The 10810-nt window shown below is 31.2% G+C and overlaps 1 protein-coding gene across 2 annotated transcripts in view; it reads left to right on the forward strand.

Annotated features, from left to right (window-relative positions):
• Positions 1-1133: 1133 nt before the first annotated feature.
• Positions 1134-10810, forward strand: part of LOC106462021 (carboxy-terminal kinesin 2-like) — a 37664-nt gene continuing 27987 nt past the window's right edge. Inside the window, exons 1-4 of one of the 2 annotated variants that reach the window (XM_013921893.2) lie at positions 1134-1332; positions 3220-3354; positions 3893-4058; positions 9116-9419. In XM_013921893.2, the coding sequence (XP_013777347.2) occupies positions 1300-1332; positions 3220-3354; positions 3893-4058; positions 9116-9419 (638 nt within the window). In that variant the 5' untranslated portion in view covers positions 1134-1299. The remainder of the gene's footprint in view (positions 1333-3219; positions 3355-3892; positions 4059-9115; positions 9420-10810) is intronic. The other variant, XM_022389132.1, reaches the window with a different exon arrangement.

The following is a 10810-nucleotide window of genomic DNA, read 5'->3' on the forward strand; positions in this document are numbered from 1 at the left end:
GTTAAAATTTCGTCGGAACGAAGTTACGGAAAGTTAATTAACAAACGGAGACGTAACACATTCATACTTTAAAACTGTCTTTTTGCATCATATATTGTGTTTTTATGAATATATATATATAATTTATTGCAAAGTTGCTATCTTTAAAACCCACAAGCGTAATTATAATCGAAAAAGAGACATACGTAATTCATCAAAGTAATTATATAAAAAACTAGGTAGGCCTGTCTTTTCAGTGGTTTCTCACTGTATAATAGCAATTTCCGTGTGTAATATTTTGATATGAATCAGAAGGAAATACATTCCTCTTAAATCACGTCTTTCAAATGATACCTGACAGAAATAAAATTTCCACTTACTTTGATGCAGTGTATGACAAAATTAAAGAGAATTTACCAGATTCTATGTCTGGTGTCATGTAAATATCCTTCACTGCCGATATTAGGTCTGTACATAACCGCAGCTATTTCTTTTTAAGATTGCATATTGGATGGATCCCTTTATATTTGTTATAATCAAATTCTGTGTGAAGACACTTTTCTATGTCAACTTGCATTTTGTAGATAAGTTCAACTCTGTATAAAAAGCCAGGGTATGAACTACGATGTCCAATTCTTTCACAGTATCTGACAGTCTTCTCACTGTGGTCACACATAAAAAATATCCAAGTCTAATATTACAGCCTATGTAAAATTTATATGGGTTTTCAACACTGACTCTTCATCATAAAATAAATAGTTCTTTTCTTTTTTCTCTCTTCAGTTTTAGTATCCACTAATTTTCAGGTATCTGAACCACAGAGTATTATGTCAATATCTGCTGCCTGATCAAAGCCAAAGAAACTCTCTAACGGGAGCTCCATCCATAAATTTATATTTGGCAAATGTTTCATTTTCATTCAATGAAACTGAAACAATTGCAAATATGAAAGGCTTGCCATTTTGTTACGTTAGAGGGAGCTTTACCCAACCAATTAGAGTCTACTTCATCTTTTCCACCAATCATTGCATGAAATGAAAAAACGACGGTTTTTGAAACGGAAAATCGACGTCAGACTGAAATGGAGTGTCAAATATTAGTATTTCATCTTAATTATATATTAAATGATGGGTATAATTAATAACTGTAATTAAAGAAATAACAGTTATAAAGTTTGCTACGTTTAGTTAGCTTTTAAAGGATAAGGTTAGATTTGTTTCGTTAAATTATCACATTACATATTTCATCTTGAAAGTTGGATATAAATTCATGATAACGGGGTAACGTTTCTGCGTTTAATTTTAAAATTAACGTCAGGATATGTCAGAACATAGTAACGATAAGCCTGTACCGGTAAGCTTAGTTTGAATATTGTGAATTCTATTACTACATTTTGAATTTAATGACGTTTTAGTTGTGCTTTATACATTGGCTAAGGTTAGAACTTAGAGTGCACATAACCAGTTTAAGTGATAGTTATAAGTATACTATAACTATATTATTTTAGTATATAAAATTATAAGTATAACATGAGTTTGTTTTTCATTTTCAATGACTGACGAACTTTGGTACATTGCTTCTTATTGCTGATGTTATATAATAATAATCAAAGGCTTTAACAAGTTTATGAAAAGTAAAAATTTAATAACGATAAGAATACTGAATAGAACCTATACCTATTTATTGTATTTTACTCCTGAAAATATAAAGCTTTATTGATGTTATTCATAATAAATATTAAAGTAACTTAGGAAGTCAAGTTACCACTTGAAAGCAAAACTGATTGCTTCAATTTGTAAGCTTGTAATAACTTTAATGTGATTTTAATTTTCATCTGTATACTTTTTACCAAGTTTAAGGATAAGGACCTTAAAATGTTAATTTCACAAGAGATGAGGGGAATTATAATTTATGTTTGCAATAGAAGTACAATATAAAGAAAACAAGGTTCTTCAGGCTATTTCTACACATCCACTGTTGAGTAAAAAATTGAACCTACTTTTTATTTAAGAAAATTCCTGATTTCTCCTTTTAAACTCTTGTAAAGTGTCAGCCTCCTCTACTGCTGATAGCAATTCATTCTATAAGCCAATTACCCTATTGGAAAAATATCTTAACTGAAGTCTAACTTGTCTTTTTAAAACTGTTTAACTAGCATTCTCTTGTCCTATTGTCTTCAGAATATTTGGTAAAGAAACCAAAAGTCTATCTCATTAAGTCTTTTAAACACCAATTTAAATAAAATCACCTCTACTTTTCACAAGAGAAAAAACAGAGATCTTAATCTGTCTCCTTAAGATAACCTTTCCATCCTCAGAACCCTTTTTAATAAGTCATCATTATATTTTCTTAGCTATGAGGACTGAAACTTATACAATAATTGAAGCAAGGCCTAATGAGGGATTTTATAGAGAGATAATTACCACTTTCAATTGGGGAATGAGTAAAAGCTGGATGAGTGTTTTGTTGGCTGGATAGAATGGTTATTAACACAAACTATCATATATCATTCAATTACCTCTACAATAATAAAAAATAATTATCTTCAAATCTGTTTTAATTTTTCTGTAATATCATAAATTAAAAACTTGCCAGAGCAACATTTATTAATTAGTGTAATGACACATAACATATCTCACTCAGTTACTCCAATAATCCCCTACAATAACCAAAAATGACTATTTCCAAATCTATTATAGTTTTTCTGTAATATACAAAACAAAGACTAGCATATATTTGCCTGGTTGGGACACTTAAATAGCACTACATATTTCTTTCAATTACTACAGTTCTCCATCACACTATTCAAAGAAATAATTATTTCCAAATCTATTGTAGTTTTTTTTTTTTATATAATATCAAAAATATTACAGGGGTTTCATTAAGTAGAAAAATTGAAAGTTTAAACATTTTACAATTTGCCTCAGATGGTTTTGGAAGCATTGTACATTTCTCTGTCTAAACTTCTGAGGATATTCTATTTTTCAACTTATACTCTTAGTGGCAGCATTGTAGTAGTAATAACTAATAACTTTGTTAAATATACTTTTTTTAAATAGGTCTTTGTCTCTTTTTTTTATTGTGATTTGTTTGTAAATTGGTTATTCGGGGATGTTGATCAGTGCCATTATTTTGGGTTATTTGTAACATGCTTAGGAAAAGAAATTCCCATTAATTTTTTACAGGGGAACCCAAATGACTGGGCTTCTTTAGTTTTAAATTTCTTTATTTTTTCTGAAGAAACCACTAGCAACCCCTAATATCGGTATACCTTCAACTCGGATCCCAAGCAAAATAAAACCCCCAAAGATGAATAGCCTTCATCCAGCTGTAGTTCACATACAAAGCAAAGAGCCAGGAAACCAAGATGAAAATGTAAGTTTAAACTTGTTTTTGTTCTTTCAAAGGTATCATATACATATTTACATACATGCACAAAGATGTAACTGTAAAGTGTATTTTCATTCTCTTAAAGTTGTTTAATAGAGCTAACTGCTAACACAATGATGCTAGATTTAAAACATTTATAATGTTACTTGTGAATTTAGGTCTGTAAGTACAACTGTGGACAAGTTATAGAAGCCTGTAACAAATGTTAGGCTGAAATAATTTAAAAGAACCTGCACAACCATACATTTAAACAATGTAAATATTATGTATTAATTGTTTATTATTGACACTACATGGCAGTTGAAGTAGTTTGTGGCTAAAACTGCAAACTGTAGTGGCTATCATTAGATTATTATACATCTACTGATGAATTCTAGAGAAGACCAACTTGGTTACACCTGGTAACATGTACTTTGCTAATAATTTGTTACTGCATGCAATCTAACAATGAAAATGGAATTTCAACCAGATTTAGCTTTGAGTTGGGATAACAAATATTAAAATACATTTTAATTTGCTTTAGGCTCCATCTCAGGCAAAAAGACCCAAAATGGATCCTCCACGATATCCACCTCCATTATCCAAACCGGCAGGGACAGGTTTGAAGCGTGCTCATTCAGCTTTAAGCTTGAACGTGTCTACATGTAGCTCTACAATTTCTGTAGCTCGGGGTAGATCTGAAAAGAAAGGTCAGTTTTTTTTACTATACAAAAAAAACTTAAAAATAACAGTTATGTTTTGTTGGTGGGAGGGGTATAAGAATTATCTGTTAGTTGTTGTTTTTTTTGTGTGTAGAGAGGCTGAAAGAATGAATACAACTTTTTTATAAGTTTTGTTTTTAAGATTTGTGTTTGTGGGGGGGGGGTATTGGAACATATGTATTTAAGGTTTTTGTTTATGGTGTCTTTTCTCAAAAATAAAACCTCCACGTCCACCTCGTGGGAGAATGACAACATGACAAGTAGAGGATTACTAGGACTGGGCAAAGTATGATGGTGGGTTTACTTCTTTGGGTCAGTATGGTACCCATGAAGGTCATCTTAGGTCACCTTGAGAATGTCATGGACAACAGTGGTGGTGTAACCCACACTGTCTTGTGGATCAGGCTTATTGGTCAAAGGCTAAAAAATTAAACCTTAAATAAATCCAAGAGAAAGCAATGACAAACCACTTGTATCTACAAAGAACATCATGACCCAACATTTCTTAAATGATAGATGTAACAATGCGAAGGATGGGTCCAACAGCAAAATCGTATCATTTCATAGGAGCAGTTGTGCAACAGGTGACAGCAGACTGTCATCAAGCTACTATCCACATTATAAACAAAATTAGCATAGCAACATAGAATGTAAGAATGTTTCAAAACAGAAAATTTGGATGATATTAAACAGGAAATGCAAAGATTAAAACATATGTACTGGGAATAAGTGTAGTGAAATGGGCTGGGAGAGGATTAATAACAACAGTTGAACACATAATCATGTTCTCAGGCAAAGATAAGAATGAGAGGGTGGATGGTGTAATCTTGGACCAAGATAGAGAAAAATTCATACTGGAATATTGGGCCATTTCTGACTGAATTTTACTTATGAAATTAAAAGGCATGCCACTCAATATTAACATTAAACAAGTTCATGCACTAACAACATATTTACTGGAAGAAGATCATGAAAGATTTTATTCAGAACTAGAATAAGTCAAATCTCTATACGACATAATCATACTAGAAGACTTTAGTGTAAAAGTTGGAAAAGGTTAAGTAGGTGATACTATAGTACCATATGGATTAAGAACCAAAGATAGAAAAAAGGGGAAATCTGATAAAATAGGCAAAATCTTAAGAGATGATCATAAGAAATACGTGGTTCCAGCAACATCCAAGGTATCTATGGGCATGGATAAGAGGTTGAAAAATACATTACAGGCAATAAAAAATTATCCCGATGTGGATTTTAATAGTGATCACATACCAGTATAGTACGCTTCAAGTGAAACTGAATAAAATAAAACCACCAAGAACAACTCATTTAGAAATGGATTTATTAAAATCTGACATAATGATAAGAGAAAAATTCAAAATAGTAGTTCAAACAAAAAACAAGTAGATTTCAATGGGAACAAATGAAAGATTAAATTACTGAGTCAGAAAAAAACGTCCCAAAACAAGAGAGAAAATGCAGAAATAAGTGGATGACAAATGAAATACTGGATCTGATTGAAAGAAGACAAGCAACTGCAAATAGTGAAAGATATAATACATTTAACAAGGAAATAAGGTCTAAGACATAAAAAGCATGCACAAAAGGATAAGAAAAGAAGCAAAGGAAAAAAAAACAGAAATCTTAGAGAGATGATCATAATATATCAAAGAATTATATGATGATGATGACAGGAGTGAAAACCAGTACCACAGAGAAATATGGAAGGACCATCAATAATGAGAGATGAAGGGAAAAACCCAGATAAAATCACAACTGAAATGGTTCAATGCTTGGAAGATTTTGTGACCAGAGAACTCCTGAATAAGATGTATGAATCTGATGAGATACCATCTGACGTGCCAAAATCAATTTTTATTGCATTGCCTAAAACACCAGGAACAGTTGAGTGTGAGTTACACAGAACAATAAGCATTATGAGCCACCTAACCAAAATCCTACTGAGAATACTTGTGGCCATAGTGAGAAGTAAGATAAACTCTGAGACAGCAGAAGAACAATGCTGATTTGTTGAAAGTAAATGGATTAGAAATGCCATATATATACTGAAAGCATTAATAGAAAAAACAATTAAAGTACAGAAAGATTTATACACATGTTTCATTGACTACACTAAGGAATTTGACAGTGTAATACATGAGGGGATATTAAACATTCTTAGTGTTAATAGTAAAGACCTCAGAATCATCTGGAATCTGTACTGGTAACAAAATACAGTCAAAAATTTAGGAAATAATATCAAATCTTTTCAAGAAATAAAATGAGATGTCATACAAGGATGTGTTCTTTTCCCAGACCTTTTCTTAATATATAGCAAAATGATTCTCAAAGGTTCAGAAAATACACTAGGAATTCAAGATGGAAGACATAACATCAAGAACTTGAGGTATGCAGATCACATGTTGTTAATTGCTGAAAATGAGATTTTCAAGAAATGGTAAATATAAATGTGGATGAAAGTAAGAAAAAAGGATTAACTCTCAGTAGCAAGAAAACAGAATGTATGGTAACCTCCAAGAATAGTAATATCCAAAAATTCAGCATTATGGTTCATGGAACAAAAATCAACCAAATTTACTGTTTCAGTTGTCTGGACTTTTTAATAATATTGGATGGTGAATGTATAAAAAGAGGTTAACCCTCTCCACACAGGTCAAAGGACATGTCATCGCATTTGTTGAATTTATGTCAATAATTTGGTATCAAATTATAGATTATAATTCAAATTTTAGTATTATGCATTAGTTAATTTCTTAATTTAAAAGTAAATATTAAAAAACTTGCCTAAACATCAATTTTTGTGTGTCACGTGGTATGTTGAATGCAGCACTGGTTCAAATTAGATGTTTGTGGTGCCCAAATACAAAGTCTATAGTTTCTTACAAATTAGGAACTCAGATTACCAATATTGACAAGCTAGAATATAAAATAAGAACCTCTTATCTTTTCTGTTTGCTGAGATATCTCTTGTGTACTGAATCAAACACAGTGGCCCTGCCCACCTCTTTCCATTTTTGGAAACACTTCCACAAATGCAGTTACTACTGTCTATGACATGTGAATAACCAATCGATACAAGACTTGAAGTTGGTAGGTTGTGTCTTTAGTCTGCTCAAAATTTAAAATTTTTTTATATCCAAGTACAGCTTAGTTACTAAGCTTGATAAATTATAATGGAATTCTATGGTATTAATATAGTAATTAATGATTTTTGGTTATTTCAAATGTATATATAAAACCCTAAAAAAATTTGTTTGACATCCTCCACATGCAAAATTTGATAAGGCTTAGCCACTTATGGCAAGCAGCAAACTAGTACAATGGTTGTAACTAGAAGATGTAATTGTTTGCTATACTTCTTTATTTACTGTTCTATGTTTAAGAAAAATAAGTTTAAGAAATTATTTGTAAATAGTAATAATGTATATACATATATAATGTATAATAATTGAAAAATTTACAAAGTGACCTGTCTTGGCTGTGTTTTAGTGACTAGTATTTTGTAAAATACAGTCACGGTCAGTTTTATATTATTAGATACAGTAACATGAGTGCGCGTGTGCCACATCATTGTAACTTCTGTGATGTCAGCCAGGCATGGCTGAAAAGTCAATATAATAAATATATATAAATGTATAAAGTTATGACATTTAAGATATTTAGACTAAACATTTGTGTTTTTGTTATAATCTGTAATCATTCTAGAACAAAAAAAAAGCATAATTTATATTTATTTTCTAATTTTTTATGGTGGTTACGACATTGGTCAAATCTACCAAAGCCGTATATAGAATCGATGGTGAAAATAACAGATAAAATATAAAGTATTTTGTTAAAAAGTCATTGCATAATTATCTGGAGGTTATAAAGACCTCTCATGTGAAATTTGAAAATTTTCTGATGCATTAAAGTATTTTTAATCTTGAAATGAAAATAACTTTGCATATTGGATTGGCAACATGTGATAAGAAAAAGGCATGAGAAAAATATTTCTTAAAAACCTTAAGAGTTAAAATGAAAAAAATCTGATATTTTACGTACAAAAGCCTTGTACTTTTTACTGAGATTCTGCCAAATTTTGTGAAGATATGCTTACTAATTTAAAAGTTAGAGCATGAATGTTATAACAAGCACAAAATGGTTACGAGGTTGGTCCCAGAGACCGAGCCTGTGCTGAAAGAATTAAAAGAATAATAATGCTAGCTAAGAACACCTTTCAAAATATGAAGGCTATACTGACAAACAATAATCTATTAAACAAGAAAAATGTGTTATAATGTTACATCAAGATCATACTTGTGTATGGTTGTAAAACATTGACAATAACAAAGGAAGTCAAGAGAAAACTTAAAGCAGCTAAAATGTGGTTCTCAAAAAGAATGTTGTGAATAGCATGGATTAAGAAGAAAAGTAAGACAGAGACAAGCTGAGTTCATGGGCCATTTGATGAGAAAAGAAATGATGGAGAACATCAAGACACACAGTAGTGTGTCATGCAGCCAAAACAACTTGTTGCAGGACATACTGTGTGTAATTAACAGGAGTGATAGTTTAGCAATTTTTACTTCATTCTTTTAAGTAACAACCAGCAAGATAGAATGAAAGAGAAAAAAAAGGCAAAAATAAAGATTGTTGATGGACTCACAAAATGGTTAGGAACCATGAATAACTACATGGAATTGTTGGAGAATGCCAGTGTCAGAGAGAAATAGAAAATCATGATTGTCAATATCTACATGCACTCCTGACATTGGAGAAGAAGTGCAAGGTATGAGAACATGTATTTAAAATTTTTCTATGTAGTGAGTGGGTCTGTAGGAGCAAATAGGCATAATTGCAGAATGCCATTATTTACAATTTTGAATGCATATGTATATTACTGGTGCTAATGATTTATAAACATAATATTCTATAGATGATACTTTTGGCTTTTCTTTGTATAGTTCTGTAGATAGATTGAGTTTTTATTTGCTCTGTATTTGATGTAAAATGAATTATGATTATCATGTGTTGTTTTGTATCAGCACCTTTAGGTCCTTCTGTTGTAAACAGAGTAACTACAAATGTTAAGGCTAGTGTACCACCAGCTAAAAGTAAGAAGACTAAACGGCCAGCTTGGGATCTGAAAGGAAGGATACAGGATATTGAGGAACAGTTCTTGGTTTCTCGGAAGACAAATGATGAACTGATATCCCAGCTAAAATTGAATGAAGAGCGAATTGCATTGTTAGAGGGCCTCAACAGTGAACTTAGCCAAGATGTTCAGTGTAAAGAATCAAAAACACAAGAAGCTAATGAAGTTCTGGAGCAGCTTCAAAAATCTTTGAGGTATGATTTTGATGATAGTACATAGTGTTTATTGTTCGATGTATTTCAGCATATTGAATGTACACATATCTCCTATTTCTATCTTATTAACTCTATACAGGTGTAGTCATTTTAAACAAGACATAAAAGGCATGCAAACATCATGTAATCATAAAGCTATACATACTATAACTTTAATGTTGAAGTGTATCTTCACAAAATTTGGGAAGCTTTTAGTGACATTACAAATCTTTTGTACACAAAAAAATTGGATTATTAATAAAGATTTGTCTGTGAATTCATTGATCACGAGTATTTTGTTATCTAACCTTATATAAGTTTCTCATTTTGTTAGTGTTATAAGAATGTAAAATATATATATGTACTTAAAAACCCTGTAGCTGTCAGCAATATGAAATCTTTGCTTTCTGTTGGTTACAAATAATACAGTAGCCAGTAGTATATGTCAGAGAGAATTTGACAGTTTTTGAAAGCAGGATGTTCTGCAAGGAGCATGGAACATGGCTTTCATGTTGTTGTTTAAATCTCTTTAACTCTTCCGACACGGAGTTGGTCAACCTTCTGTACTCGTTTAAAGTTTACATAAATTTAATACTTATAACTCCCTATATATTGGGTATATCTTCACAAAATTTGGCAGTCTCTCAGTTAATATTACAAGTCTTTCATATACAAAAAGTCATATTTCTTAGTGAAGTATTTCTAATAAAATATAATAAAGTTTTGTCCATGAATATATTGAGTATTTGTTTTGAATAGCCTGTGTGCAAAGTAATTTTCATGTTAAAATTAAAAATATTTTTTGTCATTTCAAAAATCTCAAATTTCCTTTGTGTAATCCCTAAAACCTCCTAAATGCATTTCAAACTTTTTTTTCACTAAATCCTTATAGTTTATGTTATTTTCTCTACCCTAATCTCAAAACTGGATCGGTCAATTTGACCGACCTTGTAACCACCAAAAAAATTGAAATAAACTCTTTAATTGTTTTCCTAGATTGAATAAAGGTCGCTTCATTTTGTTAAACACTGTGTACAATTTCTTTCATTCTTCAAAGTCAGAAAATTCAGATTGGTTTCATAACACCTTTTCTGTAGAAAACCAAGATTTGCTGGAGGTCTGTCTGTAAGAAGTTTTAGGATGCTTAAAAACTGTGACTAAATCTGTTCCAGACTGAGAAAACATAGCATGATTATATACATAAACAATAATGCTATTCTTCTCAGGCTGTGTGCACTACCCACATCACAATTGGTAATTCCCATAACAATATAAGAGAGTCGAACTGGTTTGGTCTGATATTTCATTGGTGGTAGTGTCCAGTGTCACTGATGAGGAGTGCAATTCTCTGAAACTAGTCTGGCTCACAGACATACCCCCAATGAAAGAAT

The sequence above is a fragment of the Limulus polyphemus genome, unplaced genomic scaffold, assembly GCF_000517525.1.
Source record: "Limulus polyphemus unplaced genomic scaffold, Limulus_polyphemus-2.1.2 Scaffold1076, whole genome shotgun sequence".
NCBI lineage: Eukaryota > Metazoa > Arthropoda > Merostomata > Xiphosura > Limulidae > Limulus > Limulus polyphemus.